The sequence below is a fragment of the Taudactylus pleione genome, unplaced genomic scaffold, assembly GCF_031769625.1.
Source record: "Taudactylus pleione unplaced genomic scaffold, aTauple2 ptg000845l, whole genome shotgun sequence".
In the NCBI taxonomy this organism is placed as follows: Eukaryota; Metazoa; Chordata; class Amphibia; order Anura; family Myobatrachidae; genus Taudactylus; species Taudactylus pleione.
Window position 1 is genome coordinate 4978366 of NW_028285247.1, and position 24488 is coordinate 5002853.

The 24488-nt window shown below is 43.4% G+C and overlaps 1 protein-coding gene across 1 annotated transcript; it reads left to right on the top strand.

Annotated features, from left to right (window-relative positions):
• The first annotated feature begins 420 nt into the window (after positions 1 to 420).
• Positions 421 to 23538, top strand: LOC148474426 (L-amino-acid oxidase-like). Its single transcript, XM_088458635.1, has 6 exons — positions 421 to 522; positions 5576 to 5685; positions 10340 to 10541; positions 11436 to 11504; positions 16403 to 16536; positions 22755 to 23538. Exons 1-6 carry the CDS (start codon positions 436 to 438, stop codon positions 23536 to 23538), a joined length of 1386 nt encoding a protein of 461 aa, XP_088314761.1. The 5' UTR covers positions 421 to 435.
• The last annotated feature ends 950 nt before the right edge of the window (positions 23539 to 24488 follow it).

Here is a 24488-nt window from a genome sequence, read left to right on the forward strand (position 1 = left end):
CAAGTCTTGTGGGATGCATCAGCCCTTTTTCTTGCGTGATCATGACAGAAGTAATACTTCTACAGGGCATGGGGGAGCAGTTTTCATTTCATTTTTCATTCAACAACACATTTCCGTTCCCCATCAGTCAGCAAAATGCCTAGTCTGTGTTTTCTTTGGATGCAAAGACTTGGTGATGTGAAGTATTATACCATTTGACAACTGGGGGCACTGTTTTACATTTATATTTGACTAGGCTGAGGAAGTAATGTGTCAGTTTCTACTTATGCCAGTAAATGAAAATGTACATTTCTCACTGCAGTGTTTCTCTCCTTGGTATTCTGGGCAATGATCTGTGGGACGAGGAGTGATCTAAGCCTGTTGCAGGAATGCCTTGAGGATCCTGAATATGAAGAGTTACTGGATATTGCCAAATATGGATTGCCTTCCGCTAAGATGCTTCATCAGAAATACATTGTAATTGTTGGTGCCGGGATGTCTGGACTCTCTGCAGCCAAAGCTTTACTAAATGCCGGCCACAGAGTAAGTAGATGAGTCTGTGTTATATTGAGTCTAATCATATCCAAATTAAATTGTATTGCTAGTTTTGTAGGGAAGAGGATGTACTAAGGGCACACTATTAATGTCAATGAACTCTTGCACATAATCAATTACACTGCACAACAATGAAAATGTCACCGATGTGAAAATAGTTACTTCTAATTGATTTCAACATGCAAACAATGAATATGACATTTAAAACTCTCAGTTAGCTCTGAGTTCCGAGATATAGCCCATTTATGACCATGTAGGGGTATTCCTAGTGAAGTGGGCAGAATGGAGAGAATCTTACCAGCAATCTGCGTTCCGCACAGAGGGGGCGGGGCCTAATGACCCAATTAAATTAATCAGTCATTTATCCCCTCCCCTATTCAAATATATGCGATTCACGGGATTACCCACACAAGATAACTGTGGTGCACTGAGTGACAAGCATAGTGAGCGATTCCACCAAGACATTTCAGCAATGGAACAAAGACATCAGGGTAAGTGAATCACTACTGTTGGACAGTGACAAGAGATGCCCCAGAAGAGGAGTACAAGGGACAAGCAAAGAGAAAGCACCCCCATGAATAGGCCACTATATTAGATAGTACTTTCGTATGCTGTATGTTTGTTTCGTATGCTGTATGTTTGTTTCGTTTTGTGTTCTTATTTGTGATTGAATTAAAACAACTGTTATTTATTTTCTATCAAGAAAATATCAGATTATTTTAAAATAGCTTTTCACTATGACTATATTACCAATGTACATACAGTATAGTACAAGTAGTGTAGCTCAAAACATAGAGCTAGTAAAAACATTCTGATATCATTTTAGTTTTTCATGACCTCAAATTAGTAATGTATGACTATTTTTAGAGAGGAAACAAGTTAAAAGTATTAATTTGTTGTACAGTGTTACCAGAACCTGTCTTAACGAGGCCTATTGCAATGCCAGTTCTCATGGAATGCCATGTGTTTGCCTGTACTTGCTTTTCCCCTGGAGTTAAACTCATGGTAGTTGCCACTGTTAAGAAGTATGAGCAGGAGATTAGATAATAACAAATTAATTCCTTGATGGTATCACACAGATTACCAGATCATGTCATGCTGGATGCAGTACCAATGATAACCAGTGTGCACAGTTCAACAGCGCAGACCAGCACAGTTAGTCACCACAACAGTGGTAAAACTGTATGAGCAGAGTAAGAGAAGTACAGTAGATGATTCAAGCAGCAGAACATAAACACAGTTTGGGTACACAGGCAGTGTTCCGTCCAGATTGTATACAAACAGAAGTTGTGGTGCCAAGAGCAGACAAGGCAGGCATGGGATAACTCCATACTTTAGGTACTTTAGGTACTAAGCACAATGATAGACAAAAAAAAAATCCTGATAAACTCTACAATTAACATGGAGTATAAGTGAGGTTCTTAGTACATGTTTGGCCAAAAATGTTTGCCCATCCACCTTGTCAAGGTGAACCCCATAAGATGGGTCCCTAACATCCCTAATACTAACACATGATGTTAAATGTATCCAGGACTTACCTGTAATAGTGGCTATTCTAATATGTAGACAGAAATGCAGGAACCTGGACTGGTGATTAAAAACACCTGAGGGCAGATGGTTGGGGTGCAAATTCCAAATAGGAGGAGTCTCAGCCTTCAAGTGTACAAAATATACACAAATATATTATATGTATTAGGGATGTTAGGGACCTATCTGATGGGGTTCACCTTGACGAGGTGGATGGGCAAACATTTTTGGACAAACATGTACTAAGAACCTCACTTATACTCCATGTTAACCGTAGAGTTTATCAGGATATTTTTTTGTCTATCACTGTTATTAGTACCTAGAGTGTGCGCCTGCATTCTATGTACCCTGCATTGTACTACAAGTCTCAGTATGGCAACACCTCCTATTATGTTTAAAATTAGGGTGTGCAGTCCAACCCTTCCCCCCTTCCTATAACTCCATACTTGCCTACTGTCAAGGAGACCCCTGAGTTTTGGGAGTTGTTCCGGACTCCCATGAGAGTAGGCCAACATCCAGCCTTCCCATAGCCAGTCTTGGTTCTGGGGGCTAGTCTCCCGATATTTCCAGTCCCCACACCTTCTATAAGGAGGGCCCAGGTAAAGGTTGGCAAGTATGGATGTGTAACACTAATATAACCAACATTGTTCTCAAACTGAGGGTGCTGATTAATGCAGCTAACACCATTCAGCAGTGTGCTACAGCAAGCATCCGGGCTGATGTAATGGCACAACCACTGCACCTGATCATTGAATAACAACCAGAGTATGCTAGTGGCTTTTCGTAACACACAGCCTCCCATAAAAGGGGGAGTCAAATAATCTCTAAGCCTAGATGTATCAGGTAATGATCACTGATAGTGACCAGTGTCTCCTCAAGATTTTTTTAGTAGATTATATTGCAGAACCTATGGATGTTGACTCCTTGGGCCGTAGCCCTCTGTGTATACAAGCACTGTGACTCCTTGGGCCTTAGCCCTCTGTGTAACTGTATACAAGCACTGTGACTCCTTGGGCCATAGCCCTCTGTGTATGCAAGCACCATGACTCCTTGGGCCATAGCCCACTGTGTATACAAGTACTGTGACTCTGCTGGCCATACCCCACTGTGTGGGTGGGAGTGCCCAAGGACAATTCCATCTTGCACTACCTTTCATTTCTGCCACTTCTGTGTGGCAATGTTTCATAGATGTGCTTTAAACTGCGGTGTCTGTGTCTCTGCTCTGTCACTTAGTAACCAGCCAGCTCACTGCAGCCTTTGGCCAATAATGGTGAAAACAATATTGTGAGCTGTGAGGTGGTCTAAATTGACTGTAAAAATGACTGTAAATTAATGTTATTGAGGTTAATAATACTCTAGGAACAAAAAAAAAGTCCAACTTATGTGATTTTAGCTTTTTCTGTCAATTTTTTGTAAAAAATCCAAATCCAAAACCAGTCACGGCAGTTTGGCAAATCCAAAGCCGTATCAGAGCCAAATCCAACTCCAGCAAAAATTGGTCCGTCGCACATCCCTAGTAAAGAGTCAGAGCAGCAGAGCCGCTGGGAAGAATGGAGCTCAGCTCAGTCATGTACTGCTCTTGGCTGCTCTGAGCTCATGGTAAGACAGCTGGTCTGGGGGAGGGGCCAGCCACTAGGAAGTATAGCTACAGTGACAGCTGCTGGCCGACGCTGTGGATGTTCACTGATGTCCAGTATGCCTTTTTTAATATATATATTTATCCAATTACTATTTTGTCAATTTTGTGGCACATGTGCTTATTGCTCTCTCTGTGCATGCTGCATCTATCCACACAGACACATGAGAATGTCACTTGTCCTTGAGATTTAACGGGGTGAGTGACTCGCAACTTCACATGGGAATAGTTTGTTTATAATTAGGAAATGGGACTGGACTGTTTGATGTTTATCGCAGGCTCACGATTTTTCGGGTAACCCCCTGCACCCCCAGAAGGGTAGTCATTTCTCCTGCATTTCTTGCCACTTCCTAGTGAAGTGGGCAGAGTGGGGAGCATTTCCGCGGCGATTGCGGGTCTCCGTGTAGGAGTGGGGCTTAATTACGCGATTCTTCATGAATTGCGTCATTTGGCCCCACCCCCTATTTACATTCGAGCCAATAGCGGCAAGTTACTGCGAGGGGTGGGGCTTAATGACACGTATCATCAGGCCCCGCCCCCCTTAACCACCACCCTGCTTCTCTTACCCAGGCTTCTCCCGGGAAGAGAAAAAAAAAGTAGGCAAGTATGGTTTTTACTCGAGGAATTGCAGAATAATTTAATACATTTTCTATTATTACAATGCTCACGTTGTATAGATTCAATAGGTTTTGCTTTTATTAATACATTTTAAAATATTACTTTATTTACATAAACAACTGAATGCTTTTAAAGATAAATAGCATAAATTAGGTAACAGGGCAGTAACTAGGGTGATGCGTCCATTTGCCAGGCGCCCGCTGCAATATTTTTAAAAGCTGTGTACCGGGCTCATTCTCTGCAGTCTCCTACCGGCTCCCGCAGGGCTGTCATAACTTCAGGGGAGGGAGTGGAGAGGGAGGGAGAGTAACGTCGTAGCATGGTGGCTCAGCAACAATATAAAAAAGATATTGCCCAAGATTTCAGTAACAAACTCATTTTCGTGGTTTTCCTGGGCCTCTATGAACCTCTGAAAGGGCCGGTATACAATTAGACTATGTTAGCTAAATCATAGTTTTAATTTGAAAATAGTTAAACAAAATTTTGTATAAGCAGTTTAGTAGATTATGTTGGAGCTGCACACATTAACAAAAAAAATAGACATTATGCAAAAACAAATTTATTGCAAAATGTTTATTGGGTTTATATATTAAATGCCGACGTCTACGTATTACATGCCTACGTCTAAGTAGCTGCTGCAATGACTGATGACCTATAAAGAGGGCGGAGCAAGCGCCGATGACTGACAGAAAGCAGGGAAGTATTCAACCTGCTTTCTGACTCCAGAATGGACCACCAGAGTCCTCATTTTTGGATCGCTTTGTCGGAAAGGTAAGTCTACATGAATTTAGCATAGCTATATATCACATCTAACTGATGCAATATATAATGAAAAGTAACAATCCATAACCGCAAATCTACATGAGTAGACACCTTTATCTCTCTCCACTTAATCTCTCCAAACTTTGATAAATCTCCCCCTATGTCCGTTTAACCAGTTGCGCTTATAGGATAATCTCTGGGAAACTACACCCTAGACAAATCTGTAAATTAGTGGGCTTGCTCTGGTTGTGTACAATAATGGAGGGATTTTAGTTATATATTCCTGTAGGAGAAACATAGGATCAGAGGCTAGACAGAATCTAAGTGGTGAGAGAAAATGGAAGGAATTGGGAGCTCCTGCGATAAATAACTAAATATACGTACAGTATCCATGCATTCTGAAGGACAAAATTAATGTAAAGAGGACAGAGAATGTGGTCCAAGAGAATAGGATTATGAAAGTAAAAATAAATATAAAAAGAGTCTTTTATATTCTAGGTGACTGTACTAGAAGCCAGTGGCCGTGTGGGAGGTCGTGTACAAACATACAGAGATCCAGATGGTTGGTACGCAGACTTGGGACCAATGCGTCTGCCAATAGCCCATAGGTAAAGTTTGACACCCATGATGCAATATATCCGTTCTATACGTTCTGCTCGATCACAAAACAGGACCATTGAGCAATATGAGCTAATACGTAGTTCCTATTGTATAGACTATAAATGATTGGGAAGGGGAAAGCGGGAAGTTAATACACCGCACTGAGGAGGCCGTGAGGTAACTATGATGGTCACACACAAACAAAAAATAGAATAATAGATTCCTATAATGATAATATGATGAGGGTGCTCCCATGGAGCAAAACCTCGAGTAATTGACAAAAAAAGAAGAAAAGTACTCCTATATGCAGGGGCACACCTCTATAAAATATTACTTTTAATAAATAAATAGATGTAAAATTCAGGAATCACTACAATATATATAGAACACATGTAAAATCACATAAATAATCTAAAAATAGTCTGTGTATTTACACGCACTGGGATCTGCTTTTCCCAGTCCTGCAAAGCATCAGACTGGGAATGAGAGTCCCGTACAATAGCACAGTACAGAAACAATAGACCTGTTTGTGCTGACAGGGCTGGACTATGGGCTAAACCCTGTTGCACAGACCTAGTCGCAGCTGGTGAGGGATCAGGAGAAAAAAGAAATGAGGTACCTGTAGATAATTGGCAGGAATATTCCCAGTGGGACAATGGTCAATGATGCATGGGTCCTCTGTGCGCACTATTGTTTCTGCACTGTGCCGTTGCACATGACTCTCATTCCCATTCTGATGCTTCGCAGGACTGGGAAAAGCAGATCCCAGTGTGTGTAAATACACAGACTATTTTTCTCTTCAGCATTATTATTTAATCTATGCTGATTCTATACCTGGTACCGACACTGAGCATTTCTTTATATTCACAGTTATCTGAGGGACGTTGATATTTGCATAAAGATATTTAAGGGCAGATAAATTGGTCATGGTGTTATTTTAATCTATGTGTGTTTTTCACTTCATGTATGTTTGTTTATCACATCTTCACCAACACTAAATGCACAAATGTTTTTCACTTCTAATTATATAATTGTTCACCATTTTTACTTCTTTTCACCTACTTTATTTTTCTTTTATTTCATGCTGCTATATTGCTAATACTAATTTAGACTATATTTAGATTATTTATGTGATCTTATGTGTGTTCTATATTATATTGTAGTGATTCCTGGATTTTACATCTATTTATTGGAGTACTGAGTACTTTTCTTCCTATTGTGTAGGCATCAGAATGATCAACAGAAAGGAAATATATATTTTGCTGTAATCATTCCTAACAACTGAACTGATTTTCCAACTGCTGGATAAAATTGTTGTTGCCCTGGTCACCCCTGTAGTGGTCAGCCGATGTAATCAAATTGACCAAACTGACCTGCATGCATTGGTCCATCTTAACCATATTTGCTAAATGCAGGGCTTAAAGTGGTCCTGGAGAGGTGGTGGAACTCATCTCCCCCGCCATCTACTCGCTTGATTCTTTCCTTACCTATATGCTGGTTTCTCTGAAATGAGAGACCTCCCAAATACATTGAGACTCCCTAGGCAGACAGAGAGTGGCTCTCTGTGGGACTTTTGTGCAGGGACTTGGTGGAGGTGGAACTAGTTCCACCTACCATTAGAGGTGACGGAACTCAGTTCCACCCCGTTCCTGCCCACTTTAACCCCTGGCTAATTGCCTTTAGCCTCTGTCTAGTCACACACAAGAACACAATGCACCACAAAGAAAACAATGTTAGGGGTAATGCTAAGAAATGTTGCAATAGATACAGATATGTGGGTATTATATAATAAATAATTCTGTTTATTGCTTAAGTATATTATTGACTAATGATGATAATCTCTACAGTATATACACTAGTTATATACAGCTGTTTCAATCAGGCAGCCAATGACAGCCTGAAAGCATAGGGAATGTAAAATAAAGGATGGTAAGAGCAAACGTCTAAACACTTTTGGCTCAGACTGACATTGAGATAAAACTTACATAAAAAAAATAACATCACACAGGTGGGAGAGGTGGGAGGACAGGGAGGTGTGCAAATTAAAACATCCCAAAAAAACATTTAAAAAAAAGACGTGTATTGTGGTACATGATGATCGCAGAGTCCTGTCCCGCATGCGGCCCTCCAAGACTTGACTTGCAGCCCAGCTCCATCCTGGTTTGTTGTTATTTTGTCTAACTTATAACACTTGTTTAAAAGGCCTGTTGATATGTTCTTACAGATGGATATTGGTTTAATTGATTAAATGTATTAACTTAACTTACAACTGAAATTAAGGGATGTGAGGCACTTTTGGAGGTCCGAAGGGTGCCCAACGGGGTCCCAGAATTGTCCAGCAGTGTTGGCTGATTGGAAGATTGGATTCCGCTCCTAAGGTGCCGCGGTCCAATACTGGTTCATGTGGATACTGATTGAGGATGCTTATAGTTATGTATTTACCTCAGTTATGAGGAGAGGTGAAGTAAGGTGCAGGTAATCCAATGCATTTCTGACTACCTTTTTCACAGTCACATGTGCAGGAGCACATCAGGTTCGAGGACGAACCTCCCTATAGACTGGGTCCTAGTGCCCAGCATATATGCACAGTGAGGAGGAGTGCACTGCGTATTTCAAACAGATGTAATGTCCATTAAAAGCAATGTGGTGCCCAGCAGAAGCACATGTATCCTGTTGTGGAACATGAGCAATCTCATGCATCCAGCAATGTACAGTAATGGGAGCAATGAGGATCGATCTGAATTGGTGAACAAAATTCTTGTGTATCACCTATCTCCACCTTTAGGTGGCTCAGAAGGTGGTGTCATTTCCAGATTATCCCCATGCCTTTAATCTGGTAGCTATTTCTGTCTGACCTCCCATAGAAGACATTTATTTGACTGTCCTGTAACGATTTGTACAGTACAGGGTCTGTTACTTTATAAATTTCAGGGATGGATCCCAATTGCTGGCATTAACCGGAGCCAGAGACAGAGGCAAATTTAAATGTTCTGTAATCAGGTAGGCAGTAAGAAATCTGTCACTGGTATCCAAGAGATGTTCCAGGGACAAGATCATGAAAAAAGCAAAGAAAAACAGAACCGGACTGGAAGTCAGATGAATCCAAGGGAAATCAAACAGCGGAGCCAAGTTAACAGGAACATCTAGAGGAGAGTGCAAGGTACAGAAACATGATGTTTAAGCTTTACTTACCAGTAACCTAACAAACAACATGTACCATGGATCACTGGTTCTGAGTACACGGGATGCAGGATCAAGGGCCTGAGAGATGCACACAATGCCAGTCGCTGCTGTGATTCCGTAAACAGTAGACTTGCAAAATTACGCTAATAAAGCAGACACTGTATTGTGCACAGAGACGCCCACCACCGGCGTCTCACATCCGCCACTTATTTACAACAGCTATAACTTTGGAAATAGCAGCCGCAAATCTAACCTCTGACCTAGCCTATGCTGTCTCAGAATAAGCGTCTCACCTCTGTAGCTGCGTACAAACTCACTGAGGCTCACCAGAAAATGGTCCCGATATGCCTGTATTTTTCTAGCCACCCCCAAAACTCTCATTATTTATTAGGGTGCACTACCAAATAAAGTAGCAGAATTGTAATTGATTCTGGGCCCATGGGGAATATTGTGGATCAAGGATTTGCGTATAACTGTAGTATTTGCAAAACGTAGTCGCTCCTAGAGACGTCGACAGTCCCTGTCACGTCAGAATTCTGTCCTCTGTTGATGGTTCATCAAACTGGTCATCAAGAATATCTCAGTTTGGCTTTGGTCTAATATTCCTAATTCCCTGTTGTCCTTGGTATGACATGGTTGGCAAACACAATTTTCAAATTGATTGGACCTATAACATTTTATTATTTTATGTTTCAGCCACTACATATATATATTTTATTGATGTGTTTATGTGGTCACAATGTATAGTACTTTTCAAGTCAGTTATACTGCTGATCATCAACCAACCAGATCATTTTTCTATACTCTCCTTCTAAGCTAAGTTTTGCCATTGTCAAAGCCATACTTCAAAAATCGATGTGATAAGCACTACATACTTATGCAAAATATGTTTGATTGTTACTGGTGAGTTGTGATGTAGGTTTAACAAACCTTTTAAGTGTTAATGATATAATATTACTGCACTTCCTTACTAGCGGACTATCACTTAGTTTGATTAAATAGAATATTGATAACTGAGATTAAGGGGCATATCCAATTAGTCGCGGGGTTTACCCTGTGGCTAATTCTCGCGTTGGTTGGGATTCAATTTAGCAGGGATTCCACACGCGGGTGTCCCCGAGACCCAGCACGCGAATCCCCGCTGTCGTACAGTACCTCGCACCTCATGTTGGTGCGAGGTAAAATCCGTGTCAATATGCCTTATCCCGCTTCACGCGAGAGGCTATAACACACTGTTTCCGCATTTCTCGCGGAAATAGTGTGTTCCCGTTCGCGAGAGCCGATTTAATGGCGCGGGGAAAAAGCTATTTTATTGAATAGCTTAACCCCGCGCCGCGGGACTTTCGAGCCACAATTACTCGCGGGTGAAGTCCCGCGGGTAATTGGATATGCCCCTATATGGTGAATATTGTGTATTGCCATCACTGAATCATAGTATGTGCCAATTGGATATTGAAAGTGTTTCTGTTTTTTTTACAGGATTGTGCGTGAATATATTCAGCAGTTTGGTTTGAAGCTGAACCCTTTTATTATATCGGATGACGACAATTTTTATTTTTTTAACAATGTAAGACAAGTATTCAGGGACATTGAGAAGACACCAAACTTGTTCGGATTCCAGCTAACATCTGAGGAAGAAGGAAAATCTGTTGATGATCTGTATTCTGGATCAGTAGACAAGGTACACATGTTTATTTGACATATTCTACTTCTTTATATACCCCGTCTTAAAACACCAGCATCACTTGCCACCAGTTATATATTCCTCACATTAATATGTATTAATTCCTTTTTCTCTCCTCCTCTTTATAATACCACTATAATGTTTTTTTTTTGTAATAGATGTGCTCCATATACAAAAGTGTGTACATTTAGGTTCTTACTATAACATATATAAATGTGTAACTAAAGGCTTTTTTTAGATTTTCAAATACAATTACAAATATTTTAGGTTACCATAAACATGGTCTCAATGTGTGATCCTCTCCTGGGTGGTCCTCACAATACAAGAAAAAGAAGAGCGTTTATTAGTGTGCACTAGCACTAATGATTGATTAATAGAATAATTATTTATTGGTATGCATTAAAAACATATTTTTAATGCATACCAATAAAGAATTATTCTATTACTCAATCATTAGTCCTAGTGCAAAACGCTCTTATTTTTCTTGTATTGTGCAACGATTCTTCTCCATGAGCTATAAGTAGCACCTCTTATCTATTAATCTAAAATACTACAAGACTGAATGGATTGTAGGTGAAATTATAAGAGTACAGGACTAAAATAATGACTTTACAACTATATAAATTGGTGCAGGATTGTACGTTCCAAATTTGGGTGTGGAAGGTTAATGTATCATCCTTCCTGTAGTATTATATTACCCACCAGTAGTCATGGAAGATATTCTTGCATGCAGGATGACTTTGGAAGTGAGAGCAAATGTTACCATCTATTGGTCTAAAAATAGGGATTTTCTGTGGAAATTAAAATTATTTGTTATCTCATGTGAGTCCATCTCACTGTTCACCGCATAAGGAGATACTATAGCTGTTCTTATTTATTTATCCTCTTTAGTTTCTGAAGAAAATTAGCGCCAGATATTGTTCTGAAATGTTGCAGAGATTTGACAAAGCTTCGGAACAGGTAACAAACTCTGCTCAGATGGTAAAAATTACAAAATCTAAAAACGTATTTGCCAAATGATTAAGATTTAAAGATTATTTGTAAGGTGCACCAAGATCAACATGGTTTGGGCTGTACAGTACCTTAACTGTAAACCACTGTAGCAATGCTTAGGTTCTTTAAAACTTTGGCACCCAAATACTAAAGCTGATTCTAGTATGATTGCAGTGTACAGGACACAGTAGTAAAACACACACACACACACATACATAAACACACGTACATACACACAAACACACACACACATAAACATACACGTATAAAACACACACATACATACACACACAAACACACACACACACACACATACATACATACAAACACACACATACACAGAGAGGCTGATCCTGAGTCGCAGGCAAAGTGCTTGTAGATGGGGGCAGCCAGAATTACTATATGCTAATGTAAGATTCTGCAAGGCTAATGAGAGGGTCTGTGCATCTGCATGCGAGAAGCCATGCCGCCCATTGATTTTACACCATCCTCCGCAACCATCACTATCAGTACTGGCTCTTGTACTGCACATGCTAGGTGCAAGAGATCCACCAGAAACAGGCTTCCTTTCCCCATATGCACATAGCTTTACATACATACCCCATATGCACAGAGCTTTACATACATGCCCCATATGCACAGAGCTTTACATACATACCCCATATGCACAGAGCTTTACATACATACCCCATATGCACAGAGCTTTACATACATACCCCATATGCACAGAGCTTTACATACATACCCCATTTGCACAGAGCTTTACATACATACCCCATATGCACAGAGCTTTACATACATACCCCATATGCACAGAGCTTTACATACATACCCCATATGCACAGAGCTTTACACACATACCCCATATGCACAGAGCCTTACATACATACCCCATATGCACAGATCTTTACATACATACCCCATATGCACAGAGCCTTACATACATACCCCATATGCACAGAGCTTTACATACATACCCCATATGCACAGAGCTTTACATACATACCCCATATGCACAGAGCTTTACATACATACCCCATATGCACAGAGCTTTACATACATGCCCCATATGCACAGAGCCTTACATACATGCCCACGACACTCCCACAAGTCAGGGCGGTTCCATGTGGCCACATTGCCACCACCCAGTTCCTGCTCTGAAACACCTAATTTCATGAAGAGACAGATACAGCCAAGTACCATCAATCTCAGAATAGGACGGACATACACAAGAATGCTGCATACAAAAACTCGCCATTTGCGTCTATGCACAGAGGGCCTAATTCAGACCAGCTCGCGAGCGCTCGCAAGCGGGTCGATGGTGGCCCAGTGCGCATGCGCACGATGGAGGCGGCTCCGTCGTGCGCATGCGCAAGACCTGGATAGCGACGGGCAAACCATCGCTCCGGGTCTCGCTACAAAGGGGGCGTGCTGTCGATGGTGAGTGACAGCACGCCCCCTTTGGTGGGCGTGCCGGGGGCGTGACTGCCCAGACGGAGGCGTTCCCATGGGAACGCCTACCGTCTGGGGCCGGCCACAATGACATCACAAGTGATGTCAGTGGGAGTGCTCTCGGCTCTGATAGAGCCGAAAGCACTCCAGGGCTTGCGGCAACGAGACCCTACCACAAGGGTCTCGTCGCAAGCCCGATGGTCGCAATGGTCTTGACCATCGCAACCGTCTTCCTGGCCGCTCGCTATGGCTGTGGGTGGTCACCCACAGCTATACGAGCGGCCAGGAGGCCGCTCTAAAATTAAGAAGGACGGCCCTGATTCAGAGCGAGCGCTCTGTCAGTGTGTCCGGCTCTGAATCAGGGCCAGAGATCCATCCGATATAGAGAGCTGCAAAGTAAAGGACTTACCATATGTGTTTGGAAGAGATTCTGCTCCCACTCCTGCTTGGAGATTATTGCACCAAAAATACATTGTAAGCGTCATCTTAGATACATTGCCACAGTAAATGAGTATACATTATTATGATAATATATATATATATATATATTAGGGATGTGCGCCGGACCATTTTTGCCGGATTTGGATTTGGTTCTAATTCGTCGTCCGGCTTTGGTTTTGGATTAGGATTTGCCAAACTGCGGTGACTGGCTTTGGATTTGGATTTTTTTACAAAAATTTACAAAAAAAAGCTAAAATCAAATAAATTGGTCTTTTTTTTCTTCCTAGAGTATTATTAACCTCAATAACATTAATTTCCAGTCAATTTAGAACACCTCACAGCTTATAATATTGTTTTCACCATTATTGGCCAAAGGTTGCAGTGAGCTGACTGGTTACTAAGCGACAAAGCAGCGGTACAGACACTACAGTATAAAGCACATCTATGACACATTGCCACACAGCAGTGGTGTCCCTTACACAATGCCCCCAGCAGTGGTGTCCCTTACACAATGCCCCCAGCAGTGGTGTCCCTTACACAATGCCCCCAGCAGTGGTGTCCCTTACACAAGGGTATGCCCCCCAGTAGTATGCCCCCATAAGCAGGCCCCCAGTAGTATGGCCCCCATTAGCAGGCCCCCCCAGTAGTATGGCCCCCATAAGCATGCCCCCAGTAGTATGCCCCCCATAAGCAGGCCCCCAGTAGTATGCCCCCCATAAGCAGGCCCCCAGTAGTATGCCCCCCCAGTACTATGCCCCCATAAGCAGGCCCCCAGTAGTATGCCCCCCCAGTAGTATGCCCCCCAAGTAGTATGCCCCCCACTAGCAGGCCCCCCCCAGTAGTATGCCCCCCATTAGCAGGCCCCAGTAGTATGTCCCCCCAGTAGTATGCCCCCATAAGTATGCCCCCCCAGTAGTATGCCTCAGATTAGCAGGGCCCCCCAGTAGTATGCCCCCCCAGTAGTATGCCCCCCCAGTAATAGGCCCCCCCAGTAGTAGGCCCCCCATTAACAGGCCCCCGGCCCATACACACATTAAAAAAAAACAACTTTCCTGTATCCCCGCTCCAGCCGCCGTCCGCTCTGCTGCCACGCGACGAGGAGGGAGCCGGAAGACGGATCTCCTGAGTGAGCTCCAGCTGGCTCCCTCCGTGCAGCAGCCAATGAGCATCTGTGTGACTCTCATTGGCTGCTGTAACAAACACACAGCTGCCGCTGGCGGCTGTGTGTTTGTTCTGTGTAGAGCAGACCACTATCACAGCGGTCTGCCCTACACTCGAGGAGCCCTGATGTCGGATTCTCTAGCGAGAATCTGACATCAGGCGGCCGCCGTTCGGCCCTAAACGGGGATCCGAGTCAGGCGGGGAACACCCGAACAGTTTTCGGGTGGACTCGGATCCCCTATGTTCGGAGCGGTTCGGATTCCACAGAATCCGAAGCACTCATCTCTAATATATATATATGATGCGCAAAGGTGCGGCACTCAAAGCATATTAAACACTATATGCATCTCACCACATGTGAAGCCGTTCCCCCGGAGTTGGGGCTGCTCACCCGCCCGGCGGTGCAGTTGTATGACGTCATCACACTCTCAGCGTGAACAAGACCGTCATTCCTGTGACACCATCACCATGGTAACAATGATAAAATATTTACAATTAAAAAGCACACAATTTAGCTGTAGGCCAGTTGTAAGATTCTTAATGCGGACATGAACTATTCTCAATGGTTTAGTACAGACATGAATAAATATGAACACTAGTAGAATACCAATCAGTGCACAGTAAGAGAGGGAACTAAGTACCCGGACTGGTAATAGACCGCTCACAGAATAAAATACCATGGAAAATGCACTGGCAACTAACAAGCCAGTTTATAAAAAACTAGCATAAGAGATGCTCTCATTAAGCCCCCTAGGATGTACCACATCCAAACGGGCTATCCATCGAGCCTCATACTGCAAGTATTTAGAGGCACGATCACCTCCATGTACTAGGGGAGGGATGTGGTCAATCATGTGATAGCGAATACTAGCCAAAGGGTGTTTAAAGAAAGCGAAATGCTTGGCAACCAGCTATTCGCTGTTACCTGTTTCTAATGCTTGGCGAATAGCGGAACGATGTGCCGCCATGCAGTCCTTAAATTTCCTTTCAGTCTTACCTATGTAGGTGAGACCGCATGGGCAAATAATTTGATAGACCACAAAATTAGTGTTACAACTCAGTAAAAATGTTATGGTTAGTTTTTTGCACTATGTGGATGTGCAAACGAGTCACCCGCAATTAAATACTGAGCCCCTTGTAGTGGTCCGCTATTCGCCAAGCATTAGAAACAGTTAACAGCGAACAGCCGGTTACCCGGCATTTCACTCTCTTTAAACACCCTTTGGCTAATATTCGCTATCGCATGATTGACCACATATCTTTCTAGAATCTTACAACTGGCCTACAGATAAATTGTGTGCTCTTTAATTGTAAATATTTTATCTTTGCTACCATGGTGATGGTGTAACAGGAATGACGGTCTTGTTCACGCTGAGAGAGTGATGATGTCATACAACTGCACCGCCGGGCGGGTGAGCAGTCCCAGCTCCGGGGGAACGGCTTCACATGTGGTGAGATGCATATAAAGGAGGTATGTAATCATCTATATTTTGTGATCTTGAAAACAGTCTTTAATGAACTGAAACGTTGATTTCTACAACCGCATTCTGTCAGTGTTTGATATGCTTTGAGTGCCGCACCCATGCGCATTGTACCAATTACCTACTGTGAGGGCACCGGCAGCAGCTACTATTGTTGTTAGGAGTGCCAGTCCTGGCTTGAATAATATATATATATATATATATATATATATATATATATATATATAGTATTACTAATTTTTATTATTTAACCAACTGCTGTAATATATAGTCAGAATTCAGTTCTAGTCCAATGATAAATACTGTCTTTTTATCTTCTTTTTTGAACAGTCTTTCCTGGAGAATGAATTAGGTTTGAGCAAAGGAGCTATTGAAATGCTTGGACACTACATGGGTTTGAATAGTCAATTATATATCTCATTCATGGAGTCAATGATAGATGCCATTGTGTTTAACACTACCAGGTACAGTAAAGAATATGATAAAAATTGTTTTCATATTTTCTGTTTTCATTATTACAGATAGTTATAGTGTGTGGTAGAGCAAGCTAAGGGTCTTATTCAGAGATGGAGGCAAATGCCATTGCAACTGCGATTTTATACGCCATGGACTTATGAAAAATATGGTAATGACTTAGCCGATGTCTTGTGCACTGAGATACCCATCTCCGGCGTCTTGCGTCCGCCGTTTACGTACAAGAACAGGAACATCGGAAACATCGGCCACACATGGAACTTCTTGGCAGAGCCGTAACTAGACTTTTTGGTGCCCTGTGCCAGAAAGAGCATTGGCGCCCACCTCATTTTTCAAAGGGACATAATGCACCCAAAAAAGGGGAATGGCCTCATGGGGAAGGGCCAGGGAAGAGATAGGAGAGGCCAGGAGATGCTGGGGATGAAATAAGAGGAATCTACAAGTGAATATGATAATAAACAGAAATTTGACACGCCCAAACAGCGCCCCCTGACCTGTGGTGCCCTGGCACCGGTCGCACTACCCTAGCTACGGCCCTGCTTCTGGGTAAACCCATGCTGTCTCAGATAGAGAGGCTCTCTTAAGCCACCGTGACCTCTGCAGCTGCAAATGAATATGCAGAGGCTCACTAGAGCACGCCCAGAAAACAGACCCGACCAGTGATGGCTCCAGAGGTGGGGCTTCAGCGCAGTGTTTGGAAAGGCAGTTGGTGTGGCTCCCCTATTTGAATTTTGGACTGCACTGCATCCTCACTTCTGGAGCCACCACTGGTCCCAACATGCCTGCGGTTTTCTAACCCGACCGCCATCGCTAATCCATTGCCACGCTTGTGCATTGTGGCTTTGATGCATGCGCACTGGCAAGAAAACGCTTCACTGCGTCCAACATTGGCACTGTGTCCATCTCTGAATCAGGCCCTAAGTCTTGATCATAAGCATACGGGGGCCTAGCACTGGGTTTGAGTTGTTCCTAAGCCTGGTTGCAGAAAGTAACTTGTGTGAATTTGCACTGTGCAGGTTTCAGAACTGGTTGCACATAAGTATGAGCCATGAGGAATCATTTCACACCTACACTACAAGTGGTAGAACTGGGGTATGAGAGTGCTAAATAAATATCTAGAAACTGATTGGTTGCTATGTTTCCAAGGTTTAATACATCTCTCCTATAGGAATAGTTTGGTGAGGGTGGACTAATGAAAATTTGTCTTATACCATACTTGCCAACTTCCTGGCTGCCTTCTCCGGCTCAGCAGTGGGGCGTGTCACAGGAATGTGGGCAGGCCAACGGGCGTGATGACATTATCTTATCATCATGGCTCTGCTTCCCGCTTCACAATGACGGCATTGTGAAGCAGGGGCAAGGCCACAAATTGAGCCATCGGCTGCCAAGACTGTCTATTTTCGTTGGGTAAGTGGACAACTTGATGGCGGAAGGCAACTAGCTCGGGAGACTTAAGCCGCGTATCCACTTGCCGATTAAAATGAGCGATTGAACTTTCAATCACTCATTAATCGTGCATGAATCGGGCACTAAAATGTCGGAAACGACCAGCAATGCGCGATCCCGCTTGTCGTTTCCAGCATCAATCATTGCCTGAACATGCCGGTCAATCTGCCGATAATGACAGATTGGCCATGTTCGGGGATGAGGGAGGGTGCCTGCACTGAATGACATATCGTTCAGTGTAGGCACTACAGGGGATCAGGAACGACTGTAAGATTACGATGATGTAATCGTACTGTCTTTCCATAGTCGGGTAGTGGATGCGTCTTTACCCACTCTTCCAGGCGGCCAGGAGCACCACCTGATTTTCGGGAGCCTCCCAGATATTCTGGAAGAGTAGGCAAGTATGTCCTATTTGGAGAATTATTATTTGCACGCAGTGTGGGTAATTCTGTTTAAGTCTTTTTTCAGAAGACTTTGAATTTTAGAAAATAGCATTAGTTTGCTTATTTCAAAGACACTCTTCCTAAAATTGGCCAATAATGTTTATTTTTTTAACTAAAATTGCAAGAATGTAAGCTAAAATCAAATGTGTGTAATGTGCAGGCTCGGTTCTACTCGGTTCCGTTCGTTTTTTTTTTAACCGAATCTTATTGGCTATCCAAAACTCGTGACAGCTGAAACCCAATAAGATTCGGGAAAAAAAAACGAACGGAACCGAGTAGAACCGAGCCTGCACATCCTATTTATTGTTATAACAAGAACCAAAAATACACTGTTGCTTTGGCATTAATCCACCTTTCCAGTCTGACTGTACACGTAGGTTTTCATAATAAAATCTGCACTTGAAAATGATACATCTTTTTTTTTTACATGTTGTTATGAATAATACGGTAGCACAACAAGACATACCATTTTGGAAAATACGCACCCTATAGCATCCATCGAGGGGACCTTGTGTTTATTAACCATTTAACTGGCGCGGTACCATGGAATGCAACTGCAGCCAGCTGGGCTTTAGGTGACACGTTCGCATCCCATACTGCGGTGTCCCCCAGCACTTGTGCAGGACGTATTTCCTCTGGATCCCAAGCAGTGATGTAGGGGTCTATGAATCACGCACCAGAATGGCATGTGGCAATCTGGAGTGCATATGCAGGGAATCAACTTAGTTCCCCCCAAGAACTATTTTACAGGTGCAGAGATCAGCTGCAGCAGGAGGAACTCATCATCTGTCCCCACTGACACACACTCCACAGAACTCTTTGTGTGGAGGAGGGATAATAGCTCATTTGTGTGTGTGTCTGTACAGTATGTGTGTGTGTGTCTGTATGTGTCTGTGGGGGGGTGGGGCAATTCTCACCAGGGGTTACTCTATTTGCACTCGGGGTGGGGGGAAGGGTGTGGTGCTCAAATAAAAAAAAATGAGGATGGAGGGATTTTAAATTAGTAAGAAAATGACACCGGTCCCTGGGGAAGGAGGAGGGGGTTGTATGCAAAAGCACGGTCCTATTACACTAGGAGTGTGGGGGTTACACGTCTGGTGATCTCCTACCACTAGGGGGTCAGGGGTAATGCTTATGGAGAGCAGTTGTCATTGGGGTGGTCTATTGCCAATGGGATCAGAGGTAATTTTACAAGGGGACCTGTGGAAACGGGGTGCTACTGGACCCCCCCTTCTTCAATAAAATATTTTCATTCATTTTTAAATAGGTTTTTAACTTAATTAAATAATAATAAATAAAAAAAACGTACATTTTTGAGGGCTATTTGGTAAAGATCAATTCGGCAGTAAAGTGTTTACCACCAGGATGGGAGATATCTGGGTATTAGAACCCCCACCCATTTCTGTTCTTTTTGTTGCTTTCTGTTGTATAGGGTACTATCAGCTGGTAACCACCTGACAGTAATTACTAATGGGGCACAGACCTGAGTTTATAAGTGACAGCATGGGGGAAATGATACACCTTAAGTATACAGCCCCATCCGCCGACTCTACTAGTATTTCTGCTGTACAGGTTTATATTGTCTGGTCTTCAATGGGCCACATCATTTAAAAGAGTAAACTCTACTCTTTCAAATAAGGGTGCCTTCTTGGACTTCATAGTGATTTGTGCAGTACAGGAGTGTTTTCTGCTGATATCACATGATCACCAGAGAATGACATCTAAGCGTTTACATTATTTAAAAGAGGGTACTCCTGCCTTACACATGAGGTTACCCCTGAGTATGTGGGTGCCAGAATGGAGGCAATAGATCACTTTACCCTATTTACTGGCTTTTAATGATGTCATTGCAGCAACAATGTGATTATGTCATCAAGGCTCCCCTCCTGGGTCAGAGCGACAGCACGTTAGGCAATTTTCCACCATCATTTCAAGCTCTGCAGTGCCTAGGACAAATACTACTCACCCTTTGCAGCAAAGTGGTTAAAGATGTTGTAATAGTAACGTGGCCACAGTGGCGTCCCTCCCCACGGCGTCACCTGGTGCGGGGAGGGATGCTGTGCCGGCAGCCAAAAAGGGGGCATAGCCTTGCAGTCATGGGGCGTGGCCTCACAGCCCGAACCCCGTATTCCCGACTCACATGCTTTTTATTGGGGGGGGTGAGGGGGGTGCAAGATGTACGGACCGCTCTGTGTGCAGTGCCGGCCCCCCTCACAGTGTTAGGAGCCGAGTGCTGCACATATTACTACAATGCAGTACTCTGCTCCTGTCACTAGGGGGAGTCTGCACCTTGGTGTCACCCCTCGGCGGGTGACACCTGGGTGCGGCCCGCACCCCTCTTGTGACGCCACTGCGTGGCCAAACACATTAGCTTTGTGTGTTTCTGTAATTGCATCATGCTCACAATCAGTCACATGTGACAAATACAGTGAGAACGCTGCAGAGAGGATTCGCAGGGTCAGAGCTTTATCCCGAGCTCTGTCCCTGCATGGGATGTCTGATAAATCCCTGTGATATTTCCTAAAGTCGCAATGCGAAACTAGGTGAAAATATCATACTGCAACCACATTTTAAATGCGTATTGTAGTAAATAGGGCCCTTCCTCCCCTACTGTACACACATTCTGTAGCCTTGGTGTTGCCTTTACAAAGAAGAATGTATTGATTCTATTTACCTCATTTTAGCTCCACAACCCCTTCATCTTTAGCCTAAATTGTTAGTTTTAAGAGTGGTCTCCTTCAGAGTTTCTGGTTCTTACATGAATATTGATATTGGATACATTTACATGATATCCAGATTTAGATGGATTGGTAACAGTGAAAATTCTGATACTGGATAGAATAGCAATAGTACAATATATAGTGGCTTTTTCAGTTTATGTGGCTATAAGGCCTTTTTATTACCAGTTATTATTATTACCAGTTATTTATATAGCGCACACATATTCAGCAGCGCTTTACAGAGAATATCTTACCATTCACATCAGTCCCTGCCCCAGTGGAGCTTACAATCTATGGGCCTGATTCAGACCCGGACGCTATTTGCGGACAGTCGTTCCAAAAAAGGGGCAGGCTATTTAAATTGAGCTCTCGCTCTTTGCGGTTTGTTGACGCCTCTGTCTGAGCGAGCGAACGAAAAATGTGCTCGCTATTTTGTAAAGACGCCCCTTTGCCATTCGCATCACACGTCATCTCCGGTATTTATTATATTAATCGGGAACATCTGAACTGATCGCAGTGCTTATGGTAGCTTTTTCCTACCGCAATCACTGCGAGCAGTTCAGGCTAAAAGACAACAAAGTGACGTGGTCGATGATGCTCCTTTAATAATTATGCACTCCCATTAAACGCCCTTTTTACCATTAGGCACGAGTGTGGGAGGAAACCAGAGTACCCGGAGGAAACCCACGCAAGCACAGGGAGAATATACAAACTCCGCCCGGATTGGGCCGTTGTGGGAATTGAACCCATGACCTCAGTGCTGTGAGGCAGTAACCATTACACCATCTGTGCTGCCCACATTCCCTTTTGGAATTAGACCTCAAAGTACAGAAAAACAAAGGTTCACAGCATTGTTAAATGAACTTCCAACACAGTTAGTTGGTAAAAGTTAACTTTTACCAGAGTGTGTAGCTAACAATCACCCCAGGTGCATTTAAAGGGTCCTCCAATAAATTACAGACTACCCATCTCCCTATAGGGGTCAGATGCTCCTTTATTTAAAACAAAGCGAAAACATCCAAATTCCATTGTATTGGGAAGAATATACTGTACATTGGTTCATAATTTGTATTGTGAGATTTCAGTATTATTATTTTCTTTTGCCAATGGCAAGTAATAACTTTTTGGTTTGTCTGGTGTATGTCTACCTGTATGTACTAAATAAACAGTCCCCATCTACTTTTAGTATGACATCACTTTCTTGATAGTATAGCAGAATAAGATATGGTATAATACATAAAGAAGGGAATTCAATTGTTTTTGCATGCGGCTGTTAGTAATAGGCGCCCGACGCGGCAATTCAATTGTTGCTCCGATCGGACGTGGGTGCCCAGATTTGTCAAGCAGAGATCCACAAAAAGTCAGATTTGGAGGCACCCAAACTGCCATTTAACGGGTCTAAACCTGGTGGTTTTGGGCAAGACATGCGCCAAAAGTCATGAGCGCCCAAAACAATTTAATTTCACCCCCCCACCGATTTTATGGCACTTTAGATGGGAGATCAGATGCAAAAAAAACAAAAAAAACACTTAAATTGGGGGGAATAGAGATGAGAAACAATTTGAATAACTCTTTTACATTTTCATTGTGTTTCACTAGGTTGGATGAGATCACTGGCGGCTTTGACCAGTTGCCTTTGGCTTTTGCCCGGCGTCTTGGAAGTTCGATCAGATTAAATTCCACGGTAGTTAAAATAATGAGGAGGAAGAAATCTGTGATTGTCCAGTACCGCAAAGATGAATCCTCAGAGCTCACCAGCATAGCAGCAGACTATGTCATCATCACCTCCACTGCAAAAGCCACCAGGCTCATGGAGTTCAATGCTCCACTGAGCAATGACAAGAACAATGCACTGAGTTATGTTCACTATGCAAGTGCAACAAAGATTCACCTAAGATGCAATGAGAGATTCTGGGAGAAGGATGGCATAGTGGGTGGGAAAAGTTGTACTGATCGTCCATCTCGTAACATCTACTACCCAAGTCATAACTTCACCGATGGAGGAGGTGACCTCCTTGCATCCTACACCGATACAGATGATTCAATGCTCTTTGCAGCACTCAGTAATGAAGAATGTGTGGATGTAGTTCTGGAAGACTTGGCTGCCATCCACAGGAGACCAAAGGAGGAGCTCAGAAAGCTATGCCCAAAATCAGTGGTGAAGAAGTGGAGTCTGGATCCACATTCTATGGGAGCATTTGCCTTATTTACCCCTTACCAGTTTGGCAACATGTACGAAGTATTATCTCAACCTGAAGGTAGAATATATTTTGCTGGAGAACACACATCTTCCCCTCATGGTTGGATAGACACTGCTATTAAAAGTGGCCTGAAAGCTGCACGAGACATCCACAGGGATGCCAACATGTTTCTCCATAGATGATCTTGTGCACACACACACACGCACGCACACACACACACGGCGAAAGCTCCCTATGCCTGAAGACACAAAGTGGGGAGGGTTAGGTTTAGGCACAAAGGGGGGAGACTTAGGTTTAGGCACTAACGGGGATAGTTAGGGTGCAGGGTGGGGAGGTGCGGGGTGGGTTAGGCTACAAGAAGGAAGGATTAGGGGGAGAAGGGGGAGGGTAATTATACTTACCCAACCCCTGTCGGGATTCCAACCATTGGGATACCACTGTCGGTATTTTGATAGGAGGCATCCTGACAGCCGGCTTTACATACCGATTCCGGTTGCTCAGTGGGGGCTGTAGCAAAGACCAAAAATAGCAGAGGGGGACCCGAATAAAACATAACCCTAACTGTACCTTTACATTTGTTTTTAATATTGGCGTGTGTCTGCTGGGAAGGTAAGCTCCCTGGGGATCAGTGCCATGTATCACAGCCGCTGCAGCCAGGAAACAGGAATCAGCGCCTCCCTCCTGTATCTGCCTGTCCCACAGACTCCAATTGGCCAGTTACACAGGAGTATTCAGAGCCGTAACTAGACTTTTTGGTGCCCTGTGCCAGAGAGAGCATTGGCGCCCGCCTCCCCCAATTTTTTAAATAGGGACATAAGATAGTGCACCTGAAAAAAGGGCCATGGCCTCATGGGGAAGGGCCAGGGAAGAGACAGGGGAGGCCAGGAGATGCTGCGGATAAAAGAAGAGGAAGCTACAAGTGAGAATGATAATAAACAGGAAAATTGACGGGCCCAAACAGCGTCCCCTGTCCTGCGGTGCCCTGTGCACTACCCTAGTTACGGCCCTGGGAGTATGTACGACTCTTCATGGAGACCTACAGCTATAATTTTGAGACCATGGTAACACACAAGTCCATTATCCTCACAAAAACAAAAACCGGCCTATCTCTCTCCTCCCCTTCGCCTCTAAG

Coding starts and splice junctions, on each gene's coding strand:
- LOC148474426 (XM_088458635.1), top strand. CDS start 436: ATGCTTCATCAGAAATACATTGTAATTGTTGGTGCCGGGATGTCTGGA. Junction 10,542..11,435: donor ATTCTGGATCAGTAGACAAG/GTACACATGTTT, acceptor TATCCTCTTTAG/TTTCTGAAGAAAATTAGCGC. Junction 11,505..16,402: donor TTGACAAAGCTTCGGAACAG/GTAACAAACTCT, acceptor TTTTTTGAACAG/TCTTTCCTGGAGAATGAATT.